General features: G+C 32.7%; 2 protein-coding genes across 4 annotated transcripts in view; one reads left to right on the top strand and one right to left on the bottom strand.

Moving 5' to 3' along the window:
- The first annotated feature begins 347 nt into the window (after window positions 1-347).
- Window positions 348-5008, top strand: LOC126773997 (ovarian-specific serine/threonine-protein kinase Lok). The gene is made up of 9 exons (XM_050495280.1): window positions 348-640; window positions 826-955; window positions 1224-1360; window positions 1440-1567; window positions 1668-1793; window positions 2127-2330; window positions 2978-3189; window positions 3317-3518; window positions 4276-5008. The coding sequence occupies exons 1-9, from the start codon at window positions 451-453 to the stop codon at window positions 4549-4551; spliced, it is 1605 nt and encodes a 534-aa protein (XP_050351237.1). The 5' UTR covers window positions 348-450; the 3' UTR covers window positions 4552-5008.
- LOC126774002 (protein spinster) overlaps window positions 5006-21937 on the bottom strand; it is a 31237-nt gene continuing 14305 nt past the window's right edge. The window contains exons 2-10 of one of the 3 annotated variants that reach the window (XM_050495289.1): window positions 15376-15572; window positions 14870-15021; window positions 10372-10572; window positions 9799-9930; window positions 8240-8501; window positions 6545-6643; window positions 6277-6466; window positions 6083-6107; window positions 5006-5959 (exon numbers count right to left, since the gene is read on the bottom strand). In XM_050495289.1, coding sequence (XP_050351246.1) covers window positions 6088-6107; window positions 6277-6466; window positions 6545-6643; window positions 8240-8501; window positions 9799-9930; window positions 10372-10572; window positions 14870-15021; window positions 15376-15572 — 1253 coding nt within the window. In that variant the 3' untranslated portion in view covers window positions 5006-5959; window positions 6083-6087. Of the gene's footprint in view, window positions 5960-6082; window positions 6108-6276; window positions 6467-6544; window positions 6644-7584; window positions 7847-8239; window positions 8502-9798; window positions 9931-10371; window positions 10573-14869; window positions 15022-15375; window positions 15573-21937 lie in introns of all 3 variants that reach the window. The other 2 variants (XM_050495288.1, XM_050495287.1) reach the window with 2 other exon arrangements.

Below are 21937 nucleotides of genomic sequence, written 5' to 3'. Positions count from 1 at the left end.
TACTCTATACCTATGGTCATAAAATAATGAACTATCTACAGATAGAGATCATGATACAAATCATGATACAGATCATGATACTTTGGGTGGAGAATATTATACATATTTTGATGATTATAATGTTAATGTTGTTCGTTTATTTATTGTACATGTCTGGTACTTTCAAAACTCCAAGATTTTTAACACTATTTATACTATGCCTTTAGCGTATTCATAGTGATGTACTACTTCTTTACGAATATCTATGTGATGTTTTTATTAACCTCGCTCTCTATACTCTATGACTTGTGAGACGCTGCGACTAGTGTATCCATAACTTCGTTATTTGTATAATGTCTATGGTCTATGTCAAGCCAGCTACCGCCGCTCAAATCAAATCAAACTTTTTTTTAGCTGAGTGTGGAGTACTTGTTCTCCATTATTTAACAAGATTATTTTATTTGTAACAAAATGGGTGACGATGTAATACATGATAGCGAAAATACTCAAACCCAAACACAAAATTCTCAAGTCGAATGGAGTCAAACGAACACTCCGTCTTTTATACCAAATATTTGGGGAAGGCTTTATTCAACTAAAGTTTCTTCATCGGGAAAATATTGCTGGAAATATACTAATAAACAAAATCCCGAGTACTATGGTAAGTTTAATTTTAAAAGCTATAAAATCTTACTATTAGACCAACAAATTTTAGATCTACCTACCACTGAATAAATTGAGAGCAAAATTGTTATGGTAAACTAAGTAGTATCTCCATTAGCTAATTTTATATACCTATAATTACAATAACAATGTAAAACAGCTCATATTAATATATTTTTTTAGATCTTATTAATCCAGAATTCACTCTTGGAAGAAGTTTAACATGTACCTTTGTAATGAAAAAAGATATTATAAAAGAAAATATCATTAAAAATGTTAGCAAACAACATTTTATTATTAGAAGAGACTTATCGTAAGTATAATTTCAGTTCTAATTATATTTCTCAAAACACTAGATTACTAGGATAGGTTTTGCAAAAACCTTAATAAAATTATGAATGCAAAAGTGTGTCTGTTTGTTAAACTATCACATATTAACTACTCAATCGAAATTTTGCATACACATTGTCAAGGACACAGAAAAGGACATCTATAGGGTACCTAACTCCTCTGTTGGCTTGAAACCAGTACTATATAAACTATAATAAAATAATATCGACTAAATTGTATTATAATTTTAGAGAAACTCTTAGTCCTGCAATCATAACAGATATGTCATACAATGGAACATTTATTAATGGTGTTATAATCGGAAAAGGAAACAGCAGAGTACTAGATGACAATGATGAGATATCGGTAACACATCAAATTGTAAAAAGTATGTCACTTTATAAAACTTTCAACCTCTAGTCACTTTATTGTTTTTTTTACTTTTTTATTTAAACTTTTTTTTTCAGTATTTTTATTTAAAGATCTGTTAAAAAATGAACAAGATAAAGTACCCAAAGAAATATCACAAAAATATTATATTTCCAGAATTTTAGGACAAGGAGCTTGTGGCATTGTCAAATTAGTGTATAATAAAGTTTGTATTCTTAAGTTATATAAAAAATAAAGTATATAATATTGCATGGATGTTCCAGATAAAAATATGACATTTCATATAATGTAATTTTGTTTTTCAGACTAAATGCTCTAAGCATGCAATGAAAGTTATAAGAAAAAGTAGATTGACAAATGGACAGCTAAATCATTTAAATGATCCAGCTAAAATTATGAATGAAATTAACATAATGAAGGCTCTGAGACATGTAAGCTTCATTATAATGATTTTGTTTTGAAGGAGGCATTTACCACACTACATGTTTATTAAATAGCAGTAGCAAATTGAGCAAGTTTTTTCCAATTTACATCTTATGAGCCATTTATTGATGTACACAATATAAACAGCATATAATATTTAAAAAAAAAATTGTAGTTTGTCTTTTTTGGTATTTGTAATAATTATTGAGTTAAATGAAACAATATCTTCTCATGAATAAACTATGCCGTTGTTGTAGAACTAAGAATACACCTATCAATGTAATGTGGTTGTAAAAAAAATGAAATAATTTGCTATAAAATTCTTACAAAAAAACTTTCAGCCATGTATAATATCTACTGAAGAGGTGTTCGATTCATATGATGCGGTATACATTGTGCTGGAGTTGATGCAAGGAGGAGAACTATTTGACAGAATCACCAAGCTAGGGAAGCTTCCGGAGAGACTGACTAAATTTCTCTTCAGACAAATGGTGTTAGCTGTAAAGTATCTTCACTCTCAAGGCATCACACACAGAGACCTTAAAGTAAATATTTTAATATTTATATTAATAATTCAAGATATGAATTAAAGTTATTCTGAAACACCTTTTATCCCCATGATGATTCAAACTGTTTTGTTTGTTATGATTTGTATCATCACTTAATGATATAAAAAAAACTTTTAAATAATTAGGGTACTCTATAACTAAAAAATTTAGTCATTAGTAATTGTACATTAGTATATTACAACTATCCAATTTGGAAATAAGTAGTTGAACTTTTTATGTTTATTGTAGTTAATATCAGATTTATATTGGTGATGAATTTATTAAAACTAGCAAAAGTTTCTAATTTACCAGTGTTAAATTCAGTTTGTCCTTCAAAATCTACCATTTTGTACTGCTTATTTCAATTATTGATATAAAATATTGAATTTAGTAAATAGCAGAGGTAGTGTAAAATAAAATAATAATGGTGGTGTGGCTTTTGGTATCTCAAATAGCCATATTAATTTAAAAAAATTGAAATAAGGCATATTTAATTTTATTTGTATAGATATAAATTATTGTAAGTACAAAAATAATTTAAATATTAAAACTTAATATGTTGTCTAAAATACAACTAACATTTAGTATTAAAGATGTTTTTTTCTTAATTTTGCTGCAAGATATTTTACTGATTTTTATAACAGCCTGAAAATGTGCTATTGGAGAGTAAAGAAGAAGAAACAATTGTGAAAATAACCGATTTTGGACTCAGCAAGTTTGTTGGTGAAGACAGCTTCATGAAGACCATGTGTGGGACACCCCTGTATTTAGCTCCAGAGGTGCTTAGAGCCAATGGATTAAATAGTTATGGACCAGAAGTTGACGTTTGGAGCTTGGGCGTCATTTTGTTTGTGTGGTTAGTTGAACAAATAAGCCAGAATAATTTAAATAAGTAAAATCATTTTTGAATGACTTTTCATTTAGATACATCATCATCATTTGTAAGTAGTTTATATAATAAATAAATTGTGCAAAATTTCCAGCCTTGTGGGCTACTTGCCCTTCTCATCAGACTACAAGGAGATCTCACTCAGAGACCAAATACTTAGTGGAAAATATCGTTTCTCGCACTCACACTGGCAGCATGTCAGTTTGCAGGCCAAGCTGCTTATGAAAAAAATGCTAACAGTAAGGGTTGACAGGCGAATCACCCTTGAGCAAATACTTAATCATGCCTGGATGCAGGTTTGTAAAAATATTAATATAGATAGATACTTTTTATTGTACACCACACATAAAGAAATGCATAATTACTTATCACATAGTAGAGTTTTCCAGGTTACCTACCTACCTAAGTACCATTTATAGATATATATATATTTGACCATAATTATACATACAAAAATATATACATACATATATAAAGTTTATGGGATAATTTATAAACAAAAAGTTGAACCCAAGACCTAGGGATATTCCCGCCTTATACACTAGCCACTAGACATCCATGCAGTCACCTCAAGATATCCATCGCCGTCATAATATGTAATTAGGAATTGAAATTGTTCTTGAACAGAATTTCAATTAAAAAATTAAGAATAATAACGATAACACATATTTCAACTATTAATGACTTTATTTATTATCCATAATTTTTTTAAATAATTAGTTAGAAAACTTTAAGAGCTTTAAAAATTATCTTTGTTTTCATGTTAATACTAAATGTCTAATAACTTTCGTGTGACAGTTTTTCGTTAATATTTTTCGTAAACAATAATCCAATATTTTTTGCCACCATTATAAAATTTCTATATTCCTACAATAGGTCTTCATGTAAACATCGAAAACTATGAACAGATTAAACTCAATCGATACGAAAACGCATAGAATATCAAATAAAAATAAAATCTTTAACATAAAAGCTTAATATACAAAAATTTTGACAACTCAAATATCAATTTTAATATATAAAAATATTAATAAGATTTCTTACAATTTACAGGATGTAGATATTATAATAAGAATTGAGAGGTTGTTATCACAAGAAGCGTTAAAAGAAAAAAATTATCTCACAGAATCATCTGTTAATTCTGACGAAGAAAATATAAATATGGACAAGGTCACTGTTCTACGACTAGTAGCAACCGGCAAGAGAGCCCTGAGTGATAGTTACAACTCAAGCGAACCAATCCCAAAAAAAATAAGAGTAGATTATCATCCTCAGATAGATATTGTAAATGATACAAGTTCAACTAATAGCTGTTGCTCACATGATTGATCAATTTTATATTATGGATGATGATCTATCTTGCTGGATGATCATTTCTATTTCAGAAAAATTTATATTATTTTGTGCTAACTAATGTGACTATTTTTTATTAATGCTAATTATTTTAAATGATTTATTTTAATTAAAGTGTCTCAATTGTTTTGTGATTGTTCTTTGAATACAATTTGTGATGATACTACAATGTATGTTGTTGATTTTTGTTGTTTACTTGACAATTTAAATATCTAAGAGTGTTATTGATCCCTTTTATTCTTAAATTTTAGTGTTTTAATGTTAATGTTTGATTAAATTTAAAAGACTTTGTGATTATTAATTAAGCTTATGGTGTAAGACAAATTCTTACACCACTCCAACCCACCAAATGTGCCATGTTTTTTATCATGTTCCTTCTTATGATGTATAATGACAAGAGGATTATTGTTGTACAATAAAAATAGTCATGAAAAATAAATTATGTATTTATTTTCAATTCCATACTTTACACAATATTTACAAACAATTTATTATTATTAGGAATTTTTAAACAAACAATTCAGTCTTGATTGATATTCTATACAGTTTAACTCGCAAACAAAAACTCTTTAATTGACAACCTGGAGGCTACTAGAGGTATTTATGAATATTCTATATAATAATATTTTTCCTAAAATGTAAACTATTCAGTATGGAAGTTCTATAAGGCAAGTTTGTTAAACTGTATGAATATATCTACAACAGATTATTCCAAACACTTAAGTAGCTTTCCATTCAAAATTGCATATATAAATAATTATCATAAATTAAATTACTTATTAAATGAACAAAATAAATAAAACAAAACTTTGTATCTATTTCTTGTGTCACAAGAGCTTGAGGTAATTTAAATACAATTTCCCCTACTATTACTACTATATTTTCTTTGATTTTTCAAATGAAGATAAATATTAATGCCTAATAACAGGCATTAGGCTTATTTTGGTAAAATAATTTAATCCAAATAATTTTATATAATTCGAGACATTTTTGAATAATCATTTCAGGCACATCATTTCTTAATCCTAACCAGTAGGTAATGTGATGCCAAGTTTCCAAAACCTTAACTGTCTAAGCTATCTCACTACCATAACGCATACTCTTTGATCAAGTGCTGTGCATTTACGAATCAGTCTTCTTTATCATATTCCGATCGAATCATAAATTATGTTATAATATGAGGTATACCGTATATTTATACACATTAACGTTCCCGTAGCTTTATCGAAATATATCTTACCAGTGTGAAAGTTCACAGCTCCCACAGATCCATGTTTGAATTAATACGACTGACGAGCAATATGATTCACTTTGTCCTATTCACCCTCGATATTATCTTCTTGCGCGTTACTGTGAGATGGTTCAGCACTTTGAGCTTCTGCTTCTGCAAAAAAAATATTAAAAAATTATAAAAAAATACTATATTTAATATTTTTTGTGCGTTATATAAATTCAAAAGCGACTCCATGCTTTTATATCCATTTAGTCACATAACCTATACACTCACCAAGGCTAAATAATTTTTGAAGCAACTGAAACAATGTGAAGTTTCAAATTTTGTAATGAAAGCAAACTACAAACTCTCATTTATAAAGCTATACTAAAATAGAAATAATTTAACAGAAATACTTAATAAGCATTTAATAAATGCAAAATGTGTTGCTGAGTAATTTATAGTATTAGGTTAATTAAGAAACAAACCTGCGATAGCTCTGTCCACTTTTAGTTTATCTCTGACGATGTAAATGGCAGTTATTAAGAAAAATATTCCACCGATAACTTCTACGAAACATGTTACAAACAAAGCATATTGAAGAGCTTTAAATTGCACAATTTGGCTTGGCGGTTCGAATGGTAATGGGGATAGTGACTTCTTTAAACTCTCGGATATCTGAAAATGAAAAACATATATATTGTAATTCCATAATTTACATAATAATTTTCTTATATTCATATATAATATACACACCACTCCTACTAAGTAGGGACTTCCAGCATCCCCGAACATATGTGATATCAATATCTGGAAAGCCTCGGCTGTTGATCTTCTAGGTGGTATAACTACATACTGCAATGAAAATATAAATGTAAATAAACTAAAGACAAAAGTAAACTAATATCCTATTTACAATAAAAAAAAATTAATTGCATTTAAAATAATTTAAATTTAAATGATTATGAGAAAAATAATTACAGATATTATTTTTTCTCAACAAAGAATTTAAATTAAGCGGGAGTACAAATACGCCATCTATGCAAAAGTTACAGAAATAAAAGGTACTTTGCAAATCGGCTAACAACATATGCTTAGAATTGTATGCAATATCCAATAGATGTCGCTGTTTTGCAAACAAAATATTGAAACCAGCCTTCAAGTCACGGTATTGTTTAGGAAACATTCCAATGAGATACTAATTCACGCTTTCTTACATATTATTATTTAAGTCCCCTTAAAAACCTTTATACATATGTTGTACTCATGACTGACTGATTTCAATGGCATACAAAGCAATAAAATGAAAACATGCTAGGAACAAGGTGGCAGTAATGTATTATTTACTTGCGCCGAGTTTTGAAATAACATTTCATTAATATTCGAATAAATGTTTTAAAAAGTTGATGACATAATAATTATGAACTAAAATTTTAACTGTTTAAATTTTACATTTTATGCAATACTAAGCGCAAATAAGTCTTTCTACTAAAATAATAAATGATAACCCATGCAACGGATCAAGCATATCATAAACATACACTTAATGGAATCAAATCAAATACTACTTTCTGCTAAATGAATCCTTTGTATTGACTACTAGATTGGCAAACTTTGAGAATTATCTTTAGGTAAAAAAAAATAGATAAACTAATTGTTCCACTAAAGATCACATTACGTTTTAATTACTTCATTCGACATCAATCATCGAATCGGTCTTCATAAGAAACGCCAAACCACCAAAAGCCAAAGAGAAATCTCAAAGCGACCATGGACGATCACGATCATAATCTTACCAGCGACATATCGGCCACGATGGCCCAGTTGAGATTCAAAGCGAGCTCCCCAATGAACATGAGCGCGAAGGGCGCGTAGAAGTAGGACTCGGTGAGCAGCAAGGCGCCGGCCATGGCGGGCGCGGACAGCAGCAGCCCCGTGCCGCAGATGACGGCGTGCGCGCGGCCCCAGCGCCGCACCAGCCACGCGCCCAGCCACGCGCCCAGCGGCACCCCCACCAGCCCCGACGCCATCGTCAGGCCGCCGAACACCAACGACACCCTTGTGCGAGACGCCCAGTCAGCGGCCGACCGTCATCCCGCGTGCGTCTCGACGGACGACGTTTGGCGCGTAAGTTTAATGAAATTGTTAATGAAACGGTTGTCGGAATGACGGTCGTCCGCTAACCCCCTCGAACGAACGAATATTCTAGTGAGCGACTTAACCTAAGGTCTATGCAAACTCCAAGCGATGGGCTCAAAAAGTAGTCAGTAGTAATCGATGGTCATGCTCTCGATTGCGCGAATGAAAATTAACTAGTATTAGTATGATTCAAGCACGGTGAGGTACGTCGTCAAATCGCAGACAGACATGAGTAGAGGGTAGACGGGGCATGTCGTGCAGCATCTCATTGGAACGTCTCCGGAGGGCTCGCGCGGAGGGCGAGGCGCTCACCAGTACGACATCGGCGACGATGGACCACGTGAGGTTGAGGGTGAGCATGCCGAGGAAGACGAGCAGATAGGAGAGCGCGGCCACGTGCGACACGGCCACGAGCGCGAAGTACACGAGCGGCGCGGACACCAGCAGCGCGAACCCGCAGATGAGCGGGTCGGCGTCGGCCACGCGCGTGCGCAGGCGCTGCGCCAGCGCCGAGCCCAGCGGCACGCCCAGCGCGCCCGCCGCCATGCCCACCAGCCCGAACTTGTACGACACGCTGCCACGTGCATGCCCGCCCGGTTAAGGCGGTTATTATATGATTCCTCGTGGACGCTTTAATTTTTAACTCCCGCATGATTTTTAGACAATGATGGTAGTTGTTTTTTTACGAGTAGTGACAATCGCACTGGCAGTTCTTCCGTATGCAAATGAAATTAAACTAATCACATTATTCTTTATTTATGAATTGAAGACTGTTAAATATATATTACTTGCATTTTGAATACATATTATTTGTTCTTTCCTTCAGACCTTCAGTACTAATATTCATGATGGACCAACTGTTAAACGTCCTGTTAACTTTATTTAATTAATTGAAATGAAACAGTTAAAAACAAATTATAACGTATTTTGAAGAACTATATATGTGTTACCAGCTAAAAAGTCAAACACAAGCATTTTTTTAAACATACCTTATTTTTTATTATACATTTATCAGATTTCCGAATATATGTTTTTTCGGTCATGAGCGAAAGCTGTTGAATGTTTTATATTGTATTTTTATGCTGAAAGTAGATTGATGTGCCCGAACAAAAATTAAAAAAAGATAAATTTAAGTGTTTTGAATACTAAATATAATAACTAAATAAGCATCATTTTTATGTCAATAGTAACATCCATATGTTACTGTATCCAGCGAACTGATGACAGCGCCATATTAGGGTGTATGTAGGGTGACCGTTATATACAGATTATATACATTAATTATATCAAAATTGTTATCACTCGTATCGTCTAGTTATTATTTTTCTATCAATCTGTCTCGCTTGCTTCGTACTCATTAAGCTTAGGTAAGTAAGTGATGGATATTGATGAATTTTATTGTGATTTTTAATTAGTAAAATAATAATTTTATATCTATAGAAAGCCAAAGACAATCTAATTGTTTTTATACGTAAAAAAATATATTATCTTCGTTACAAGCCCTCACGAAGATAAATTACGTTAAACTTTTCTTAAGTATTCGCAAAAAAATCATAATTCAGTGGCATTTGGCGTGATTTATTTATTATCTTTACGACTGCCTCGTTGATCTGGTGGCTTAAAAGGCTGCATACAGTGTTGTCTTTGATTCAAACCTCGGTCAGGCCAATTCAAATTAAAATGGTTTTCTATTGGAAAATTCCCGGTATGAAATTACTTAGGAAGTATGACGTGACTCGGTTATCGACAACAGCTTTACGTACTTTTCGGTAGCGTCGGATTGGACGACGATAGCAAGAGAGTTGAGTGCAGTCTTTATGCACACACTTGAGCACAATGCAGTTAGTCGTGTGTATACGATGAGGGCTCACCTCTCTATAGTGATATCGACGCCAGGCTGCATGCTGAGTCCCAGGAATATGAACTGCGGTCCCCACCACGCCAGCGCACCCGTCACGAACGCCACGCACGTGAACGCTAATGTCGACAGCATGAACGACGGACTGGAATAATACATTCATTCCATTCTTTAACATCGTTACAACCATTTTTTTACCGTTTACTTAAAATAAGACACATTACAGCCTGTAAATGTTCATCTGGATAAAGTTCCCCCTCATTCTTAAGATGATTAGAAACGATTATAATAATAATAATAAGTTTGCTAAATCGCAAGCAACATTAATAAATTATCGATATGGCAGAATATCTATGCGACTCAATTTCCTCATTTGTTTTTCTTAATCGCTGAGTACAAAATGAATTATTAACACTAATTAATAAATTAACAATAACAATAAATAATAATAATGAAGCACGAGACAACTTATCGGCTATCGCCATGGTTAGGAATTTGCAATCGGAGGTTAACCCATTGTTTTTTTGTGACGACATACTCGTATTTATATTTTAAGATAAATAAATTAAAATTAACAGCAACGTACTTCCTCATGAGTGCTTTCAGGTCATCCACATACGATGTAGGTTTCATTCGACTCTCTTCGGCCTGACCCCGTTCGGGGTTTTCCATAACCCACACGATGAGTCCTACAGCTATAACCCCTAGGAAGGGGGTTACACGCAAACCCCATCGCCAGTTTCCCGCCGCTGCACCCGCCACCGACCCAACAATGTAGCCGAAACCGCTGAAAATAACAGAAAAATATAAATTACTTTAGGCGTCATTTCGATTTGTAGCGCACTTATTAAGAGTAGATAGTTTCATTGTTAGAACGAAATAATATTATTATTGATAGCCTTTATATTTAAAATAATAAATGCTTATAACATGTTATAAAAAAGGGGTTTTTGTCGTATTGAAATTACTAAGCCACACGATAGGTAAATAACATCATATAAGAAAACATACCTAAACTAAATACCATAACTATTTCGGATTTTCCAATGTGATAATATATTATATTTAAAACATGTATATTTCCGGGAAAATAATAAAGAAAAACATAATACTCCGAACAATTCATAGTATAAAATAAAATAGGGTTTTATTTTTAACGCTAAAAAATAACATTTTTTTATGAAACAGAAAGATGAACTGGCAAAGGCGCCATCATCATGATGGTAACTGGTCCCCACCGCCTAGTGGCATTGGCAATATATGAAATATTAACCATTCGAACCGGAACACAACAATTAGGTGGTACCTACACGTTTCACGATTCTCACAATATTTATATATTCTGAATCCATAGAATGACGAGGTTCTTTGTTATCATAGTTATCATAATAATATCCCCCTAGCTGATTTGGAGAACATCGGCCAATCTCAAACACTCACAGGATAATACATGATAATTATTATAGTGCGCGAACACAGACGTACTCCATACTCATAATCCGCTGGGACAGTAATCCGATACAAGCGGAGAGAGTTCAGGCGCAGCACCAACGGCTTTACGTGCTCTCAACAACATGAGTATATATCAAAATAAGGGCCAATTCTATTAATTCATTCAATTACGATAAGATGCTGATTCTATTCCGAACCAACTTCGACCGAAACGCAACTTGATTTTTGTAATAATAGAATAGAAAAACGGTTAAACGATTAAGTTTCGTTTCGATTGCGATACAATAAAAAATTGTTAGTAGAATCGGCTTGTTCAACTCCAGGTTGTTTTACACCGAATCCGGCATTTATTATATGACAGTAGCTACAAGACTAAAAGGCCGTTACTATACAAAAAGTTGAGATCAAATAAATATCAACGTCAAAACGATTTCAGTGTTAACTCCACAACGCGCGAACACTCTGTTTAATAAGTAGGCGCGTCCGGATAGTTGAAAAGTACTGATATAAATTTGGTTCATTGTACATTTTCCTACTAATATGACGCTTACGTGACGCGATGGTCACATTGTATTATAATGTAAGTAAGATGGACGTTAACACGAAACCCAACGAATCGAATGCAATAAAATTTCACAGATGAATAGACTATGGTCTCGTATTAAGCGTGGATTATGTTACACCGTGCCGTACGTTGTGGTGCAGAGATCAATTTTACTTGCATAATACAGTGAAAGTTTGCAATATGTATGAAATATCATCAAACCCTTTTAATAACAAAATTATCATTAAACTGTACATTTTCAAAGTATATTTTAATTAACCTCGGCAAGTCACTAATCTTTATTAATATTATAAATACGAATATGTCTTTCTCTTTGTTGTTTTTCCATTCTAACAGGTAGCAACAGATCGACGTGATTTTTCACATAGAGTACGGATCGGAGAGCGACATAAGTGATACAAACACGTTACTTTTTATTTGAATGCACAAAAGCTGAGTTTTACAGGTAAAAGTAGTCTAGAGTACATTATAATAATGTCCTCCTGGTCGATGTAACCTCAGCCAATTTCAGAGGAGAACAGCCAACTGCGCAGGACATATCATAGTATACAAGTGTGTGCGCAAAGAGTATTCTCTATTCCTTCACTCCATAAGCGGTTGAGCCGGTTGGCGTGGTTGGTAGATACTTGCCTTTCACGCCGAAGGTTGTGGGTTCGATTCCCACCCGGAACATGTGTGCATGAACATGTCTGTTTGTCCCGAGTCTGGGTGTAATTATCTATATAAGTATGTATTTACAAAAGAAAAGTAATATATGTAGTATATCAGTTGTCTGGTTTCCATAGCACAAGCTTTGTACAAGCTTAATTTGGTATCAGATGGCCGTGTGTGAAAAATGTCCCAGGATATATAAAACTATGGAACGGATAATCTCAACGAAGAGAGTTCAGAAACGGGGCCAACGATGACACGTAAGCTTCTAGGCACGAAAATGCACAGAAACACTGCCAACTAGTCGTCGGGGTGCTACTGAAAATTTCTTTCAAAAAAACACAATAACTTTTAAGCCGACACAGGTTGAGTCCAGGACCACGGGAGCGAACCTACAAACTAAACTCTAGAATCTAAATCGGTAAGGCAGTCAATTAATTAGTACAATGGACAATGTATGGATGAAAACTAAATTATTTCTATGGGTACTTATACGTTCGGATGGAAATAATAAAAAAATATACATCTACATAAAAACAACTAGTCAGAATAAACACAACAATTAACATATAATCGATACGAGACGATAATATTTATAAATTTATCAACGCAAAAAAAATTTACAATGTTATATAAATAATCTATGTATACAAAAACAGATGTTTTTTTTATTACTATACATGATAAATATCAAAATCAAGTTACACGTTTCGTAGCCAAAACAAGCACTAATTTGATTAATTGATGCGTGAATGAATTATTTTATCGACTGACTAATTAAGCTATAATTAGATCGATAAATCTTATTACGTTCATTCATTATCAATCGCGCGGCAATCTGTGCTCATAATATTCCACTGAGATCAGTATATTTTTGCATACGTCCGGCATGAGTTTATCGTCTACCGACCCGTTAGTAACTTCTGTGTCAACGATTTGCTGTTGGGTAAATGATCTGTACCTATTTATATAAAACAAGGAAAATTCCTTATCCATTATAAAACCTGAGAATATAGCACTGAGGGCCTATCTAGTTTAGTAGCTAGCTTATGAGGCTGTAGGTGTCAAGGCGCTGGATTCAAACGCCGTTGAATTGGTTGGTTGGGTCAAAACGGAAGTTGGCATTGTTAAACTACTATGCCTCTGAGAGAGCACGTAAATTTTTAGAGCACGGCTTTACAGAAATTAAGATCGTGTTAAACTGTCTATCCATTAAACAATAAGACTTAGCTAAAAGAGTGTCACTGTAATACCTCCTGACTATTATAGATTAGCCAAGGTGATAAAAATTCAATTAATTATTAAAAAATCTTCATTTTATTTTCCCATAAAAAAAATTATAATTATAATAATATATAATAGAGGTGACGACCTCGGTAGATTTGCCGCAGTTTCAAAATGAATTTATTCACATATTTAGAAACCTCCTATATTTTTTACTAATATTAATATTAACACAACTATATAATTTACCCACGGATACAAAATGTTAGCGAAGCGTAATGGTGCCGATTCTCTTGTACAAAAACTTTAATTTCTAATTTCATGAATCTTAATATATTGTATAATGCATAAAAATGTAAATAAAAATATAAATTGCTAAATCTATTTTGTAGGTTATAGGTAGGTTATAGGTATAGGTAGGTATTGCTTTTTAGCCGCAGCTTTGCAACCGTATAATTTTCAACGACAAAGAGTCTTTATAGTATTTCTATCGTATATTTCACGTCGATTCGTTCCTGCGTAAAGCAGGATAAACAAAAAAAACGCTTAATTATAATATTATTTAATAATATATATTGTTGAATAAATTGTACTACCCATAACTAGACTTTTTAAAATAAATTGATTAACAATGATGGTTCACCAATTTTTCTATGGCCTGGAAGGGTGTCAGCCAGTGTAATATAAGAAACAATCAAGGTAATATCTTCAATCAAGTTGTCGGCGGCATATTGACTGTGTAATGCGTTTAATGCCAGTATCTATGGGCGAAGTTGTTCATATATCACCATTAGCCAATTATGCTTATTACCTTTCTTAAAATTATTCTTAACCAATACAAAAATTAAGTGTAGCTTGATTTTACCTAGTAATAATTAGTAAAGTACAAGAACGGGTTTATTTTACGAGAGTCTTTCTACATTATAACCAAGATAAGATGTATACTTTAAATAACCTTGATATACAAGAAAGCATAAATATCATGCAATTATCGCCGATAAATCTACACTTTAACCTCGTCAATTACTATGGAGAAGCAATTACATCACCGATCTTCAAATTAACCTCACTTAACGGTATTATACGACTTGATAGGACAGATAATTGCTGCACATACCTAAATATCTTACAAAGTATATAAATGTACAAAGAGCAAAAATGTGATGATATGAGAATCTATATATATTCTTACCTTCCGACGGGTATGGCGAAGTAGAAGAATGCAAGCATTTTAGACCGGACGTTACCGACGAAGAGATCACTTATAATGGTAGGCGCTATCGTGGAATACGACGCCTCACCGATTCCCACCAATCCACGGAAGAACGCGAACAGGTAAAAGTTCTGTTAAACGAAAATCAAATTATTTTTTTTTAATACTATGTGTACTAATATATAGTTATGTGTATTAAAAAAAATAATTGTGTGGCGTGGGTCTTATACACACATACGAAGTGTTAATGCAGTTCATTTGATTTTTATGTTAGCCAATATCAAAAACTTACGACAATATACATTTATTTACCCTAATTATAATAATAATTTAAATTTAATTTTGTAGCGTTAAGATTATAATGACATTATTTTAAATATCGACATTTACCTATTAATTATCTAATAACTTCTGTATATTTAAAGTTTTGAAAATGCATCTTATATTGAATAATTTATATTAATCTTCTTATATAATATACTCACAGTTATAAATGACCCTATGAATGTTGTGATGCACCAAAGCGCGACACCGAAGGCCATTATCGTCCGCCTCGAGAAACGATCGCCCATGTAGCCGAAAATGGGAGCGAACACCATGTAGGCGATGACGAACACCGTCTGCAGAAATCCGGCTTCGTCATCACGAATGGAAAACTCTTTTTTGACATCTCCAAGTACGCCTGAAAGAAAACATTGAGTTAGAATTATTTTGGATATTCAATATGCTATTTCCAATAAAATAATATTACAATCTACTTGGCTTTGTGCACGGCCGATTGGGTGAGTTAGCCAGTGTTCTCAAGGTTGACGCTCATTAACAATGTAAAGGATTTCTAATATTTCTTACAATGCCAATATCTAACCGCCAAAGCTGTGATAATTAGGTTGTATCCATGTGTTATGTTTTTTTTTCTTTTTTAATGTTTGTGATGTACAATAAAGTATAAAAGTGAAAGTCCCTAAAGGCGGTGGTGACTAGTTACCATCAGGTCACCCATTTGCCGGTCGGTCTACATATTTAAAAAAATACACTTGTCAAATGACAAGAATACATTAAAATTTATTACCTAATGAATAACATAATGTAGCGTTTGAAGAACGTATTTACTGGTATCTAATTAATTTACACTAATTGAACATTAATACACTATTGGTTGGAATTTTGAAATTAATATTACAAAATTTCAGCTTAATCGGTTTAGTGAAACTAGTTTAACGTCTGTTGCAAGATTAGACCTTGAAGAGCTTGTAAAATGATGTACCTAAAGTCTAAATAATTTTAAGCTAAGTGACATATGTGAACGCGCACTCTATAATCATAAATTTAACATCGATGAAAATTATTCAAAAGATTCTAAGCATTTCATTTCCATGTAAAGAGAATATATTAGTAGATGCCTCTCATACCTTAAAACATTCAAGTGGCCGTTTCGACAACGCATCGGAATTTCTTAAGTAAAGACATGTGTTCTCCGGTCGAGTGCTACTTAAAGCAATGTTCTTAAACGTTATTGAATATTATGTTATATCTGTGATTTTGAAAAAAAAATTAGCAAATAGCTTTTTATGAAATCATTACAATTATGTATGCCTCAGTGTATCGAATGAACTAACTATCAAAACAACAACTGTTCAAGAACGGTCTATAGTTAAATGTGATAATACTTCAGTGGTCGAAATTTGACAATCATCGTTGTTGAAAATTTAAGTGAGACATATATTTGAATTTGCGTGTTTTGTTTTATTTTTCCGATATTTTTTATTGATAACATCACTAAAGCTCTTCGATATCTACCAAACAAAAACGTTGACAAAAAGAGAAAAGGCTATGAAATGTTTTGTCGTTTATGTAATTATAAACATATGAATTCACCATCGCACACTCATGTAATCGTCAGTAGTTTTATTTATTGCAAAGTAGCGTGCAACCTTAAAAGTGACCTTGGCAGGGTGAGTGGCCACACTCGCAACCGGAACACGATTTTGAATATTGTTTTATTTTTTGTTGATTGCATCATTCGTTTATGTTTTACCTGTTTTTATATTAAGCTTGTCTGCTTCCACTTGAGTGCTGTTAGATTAAAAAAACCAAATCCTTTGAGACAACGGTTAGCGTACGCTTCAGTGGGTCTTAAATAAAATTACCTTCATGCTGACAGTCGGATTGACAATTAAACAAAACCCTTGAATGCAATAACAAGTTATCAAATAATAATAAATAATTTATTTTTATATTAGATAAAATAAATAAATAGTTTATCATCTTTGCTTTCATCTTGTACAATTATTCGAATAACTTTATTCAATATTAAAGTATTACACATACTTTGTTAAAAGTAACATATTTAACATATAACTTAAAAAATACTTAAAGTAAGTCACAAAAACGCAGCGATACTTAGTCTCTCAGACCAACATGAAACCAGTTGAGGTTACTTGGAAATATAACAATATGAAAGTAACCGTAACTTGTATAGAGAATTATAAACATAGCACACTCATGTTCAATTAAAGTAAAGTGGATCCATTATGATTATAATGCAAACCAAAATCACATGTAAGATAATTTTCGAACGAATAACGTAACGAAATTCGACAAGTATCAAAATCAATATTCATCGTTGATAAAATAATAGATAAGGCTATCTAAATGCATTTCATAATCCCGTCAAGTTTGCTTTTAAAGTATTAAAAAAATACAAATAAATATGTTACGATTTATTTTGCAAATATTATATATTGTACGGACGGATGGGAGCGGTTATAGTTTGTACTACAAATATAAACGACCGATAACATAAGCTTGAATAAATAAAACATTTATAACTTTGTCATTGTTACATAACACGTACCCTACATTTAGTAATCCGCATGTCATCCTACATAAAATAAATATAAAACTAATAATATTTATATTATATTTTTTTAATGGAAACGTCTCCTTCTCATAATATCTCATAAGCACAGTTATATATAAATATATATATGTAAATAAGACAAGTACCTTACTTATTATTTTACATAGTATATATATTACCCGAATAAAATCGGTCGATACACAAACTATATGAAAAAATATCACACACACAAACATACGTCGGAAGAAGAGAAGATTACTTTTTTTTTAAGTCGTATAAAAAAGTGCGTTATAAATTACACAAACAGATATACAGATGACAACTTAAGACGTAAATTATATAGAAGACCACTTGAGCGGAACTATTAAAACTCATAAGTTAGGTTTATTCCGTTTCTGGTAGCGTGTTACTCAGGAGAAATAGTTATTACACGAGTGTGGTCATAATATTGACTATTACTGTATTACAATACATACACTTATGAAACAAGCCTAAAGGAATAAAATGACCCGAACAAATGTCTTTGGTACTTTCTAACCAATTTTATCAGTCAAAAATATATTTGACCTGGACAGAGACTTACTTAATTCATAATATATTATAAAAACAAAAATTATAATATTCGAAGGGGAAACCTTTCTAGCTATTGTGAGCAATAGACTGTTTGAGTGATAGACAATTTATAATATTCTATACATTTATCTATACTTCCAACTGCTGTATTTGGACATGACTATAAATAATCTCTTTCATTCGTCCCTACTGTTTTGTGCTATTATTTTCGAGCGATACCCCATCTTTACACGTCATATACGATTTTTTTTACGTTTCTTGATCGCCCCTAGACCTATATAATCAAACAACAAAAGCTTCAATCGTTACAATGACTTGGATTATTAAAATACTTTTTGTAACTTTTTTACTGTATAAATTCATATTTTAACGATTACATTACAGCTTCGCTGCAATAATATCTAGTTGTTTGTTTTCAAGTAATTAAATTATTTACAGTGCATTTTATTATATTTATAAAGAGGATTAATTATAGGTAGCAAAATTATACTTTATTATGAATTTTTTATTGATATTTTTGAATGAATTTTTATTGCCTCTACAAACATCAATAACTCAATGGATATTAAGCTTAACAATTACAAGAAGTTAAATAATACATCATGAAGTGAAATTACTTACATCAAAATGAAGTCTGTAAAGAAAATGGAATTGAATGGAAATATGTATGTGATTCATATGTGAGGAGAAAGTGAAAAACTCCAAGTAGGAACCTATGTGTATGTATATATTCGTAAATAGTGTTCGCAAGAAGTAATTGTAGATAGAAAGTCAACAAGCGATTTAATCGTTGATTAGATTTATGAAAGCAAAGTATAAGCTTTCACTGAAGATTTTTTCCAATTACGTAGGCCTACATTGCTATCTTGAAGTATTGGAAACGAGCACGATGCGGGTATCGTAAAGTTAATGGTATGGGGAGTTTGCTGTACTCGAAGGAAGTTCGGATTGGTATTTTTTTACGGAATAAAGGTTTGTCCTTGACCGCAATCTAGACTGTTATATTATAACGTAGTCGTAGAAGAAGCAAGCCAAACTAATAAATGGTTTATACTTTATTGCCTTGTTAGTAAAAACACATTAAATTTTATACAAATATCCGATTTAGTTTTCCTCCAACATAATATATTAAAAAAAGGACACAGTATTAGTAAACATTAGGTATATATTTATTATAGATATTATACCTATTTTGTTTAACTATACTCAAATTATCCGCACCGTGTAACATCGCTAGCGTAGGTAAATATTTGGCAATTTTACGATAAGGATACTCTACGACGTTAAGCAAGATACAAGTCTCTTGTTAAAAAAAAATTGAAGACGAACTAGGATACTTTAAGTATTTGATAACAACTTTTGACAGACTTTTGATAACAACAAATAATTCTCGAAATAATTAAATACTTCTTCAATGTAATTTTAACGACATAGGAGTAATAACTTATGTATATTATGTTGGTAGGTGCGAATTATTAAGTATAAGTAATAATAATTAATACAGCAGCAACAGACTGTTATAATCATAATAATATGCAAAATAAACATAAATTCAAGCTCATGGTAATTTACACTGACCTAGTGTTTCTAGCGTTTTTGTAAACCTATGGTCAGTGATAGAACGACAATAATTGATAATAAGTAATTTATGATGATTCGCCTAAATCCATAATAATATGCTTAAGTACGCGTGACCTTCATTTCTTTTTGAAATGTACGTCAGTATTCGTGGCGTGACATTACGCCTCGCTACGTCATTCGTACATATAATAAACGCAAACGTATAGCGAGGCGAGGGCAGCACCTTCGCCTGTAGCAGATACTACGCGAATAGCGACACACACACCCGCCCGTTTACCCACATCACGCCATCTCAACCAACCAATCGCAAGCGCGAAAATTTGTGGCGCGAAGCAAAGCAGTGATTTGTAACGACTGCGAGTGCGGCGGTAACGCATGAAATGTTCAGTCGGTCAATGTGACGAAACTTATAGTTATTTTTAACAGTTATGTAAGACTAGCTAAAATCGTCTAATTGCAATACATACCAGGGGCTACACTAATATACAAATAACGATACTAAAGAATTTAGTCATTGTTATCAATATCAATAACGAAAGAAACCGTATCTTAATTCAATATTCTTTATTCAATATTTAAGCTTAATTATATTTGATGGTCCAATTAAAAACTACCAACGTGTGTGGAGTGCGGTAAATTAACCATTGTTATAAAAACATGTGTTGTAATAGATTTTATTTATTGTTTTCTTCGTTAAATCGGAGTGCAATATGAGTATAGATGATTTATTTTATTTATTAGCCAACTTACGCTAATTACATAAGGGGGCACTTTTTATACAACCAAAGATCTGAAATGATCTTAAAACAAATGTATATGCACAATAACACATATTGCAATGGCTTCCGGTGAGTTACTGTAGTGGTATTGGAAAATAGATAAGAATGTTATTAATTTACATTTTATTTCCGGAACAACATCGGCTAGCGCGTCTTAGTGACGTTCCATCACGCAATTTGCTAAATAAAGATTATTAGTAATCATTATAGGGCTTGAACTATTGTCAATGAATCACTTGTTACTTTTTATCTCTGCCTCGTTGGTCTAGTGGCTAGATAAAAGGTCGCAGTTCCCGTGGCCCTGGGTTGAAACCGCCCTGGATCGGACTGACAAAAAATTATTCCGTTTTTTTGTCGAAGATTCTCAATAGAAGCACGTAAAGCCATTGGTCATGCGCCTGAACTCTCTCGGTCGTGTCGGATCGTCATCCCATCGAATTATAAGAAAAGGAATAGAGAGCGCTGTGTTTGCGCAAACACTTGTGCACTATAATATGTCCTGCGCAGTTGACTAATCTTTCTTGAGATTTGCCGCCGTGACAGATTTCGGCCATCAGGCATCACCATCAATTCTGTCATATAAATATTATTGACTGCCTCGTTGATCTAGTCAAGTGGCTAAATGAAAGGACGCAGACCTGTCCGGTCCTGGGTTCAAATCCCAAGTCGGGCCAATAAAAGTTATTGGGTTTTTCTGTCAAAAATTGTCAGTAGCAGCCCGGAGTCTAGAAGTTGGTAGTGTGTAAACTCCCATGCCTCGGAAAGCACGTAAAGCCGTTGGACCTGCGCCTGAACTCTTTCCGGTCCCATCGGATTATGAGAGTTAGGGAATAGAGAGTGTACCTGTGTTTTTGCACACACTTGTGCACTTTAATATGTCCTGCGCAGTTGGCTAATCTCTATTGAGATTGGCGCCGTGGCCGAAATCGGTCTGGAGGACCCTTACATTACTTGTATTATATTAATTACTTTAAATGTCCCAAAGTGGGCAAAGCTTACCTTCCATGTCAAGAAGGATGGATAAGTTAAAATCCTTTGATACAAACAACAGTCATACTAGATATTTTCTTTCACGGTCGTGTACAAGATCAAAGACGAATTATAAATACCGACACCAACCCTGACGTCTTGTCCTAAGTTAATCCTTACATTAAATTACATTTTATGAATACGTAATCGTTTATGACAAATGTATTTGACAACTAAAAAATATATTATTCTATAATGTAATGTATATACAGAATAGTGTAAAAA

The sequence above is a fragment of the Nymphalis io genome, chromosome 15, assembly GCF_905147045.1.
Source record: "Nymphalis io chromosome 15, ilAglIoxx1.1, whole genome shotgun sequence".
Classification (NCBI taxonomy): domain Eukaryota; kingdom Metazoa; phylum Arthropoda; class Insecta; order Lepidoptera; family Nymphalidae; genus Nymphalis; species Nymphalis io.
The sequence above is the reverse complement of the archived record's forward strand: the minus strand, read 5'-3'. Positions and strand labels throughout refer to the sequence as shown.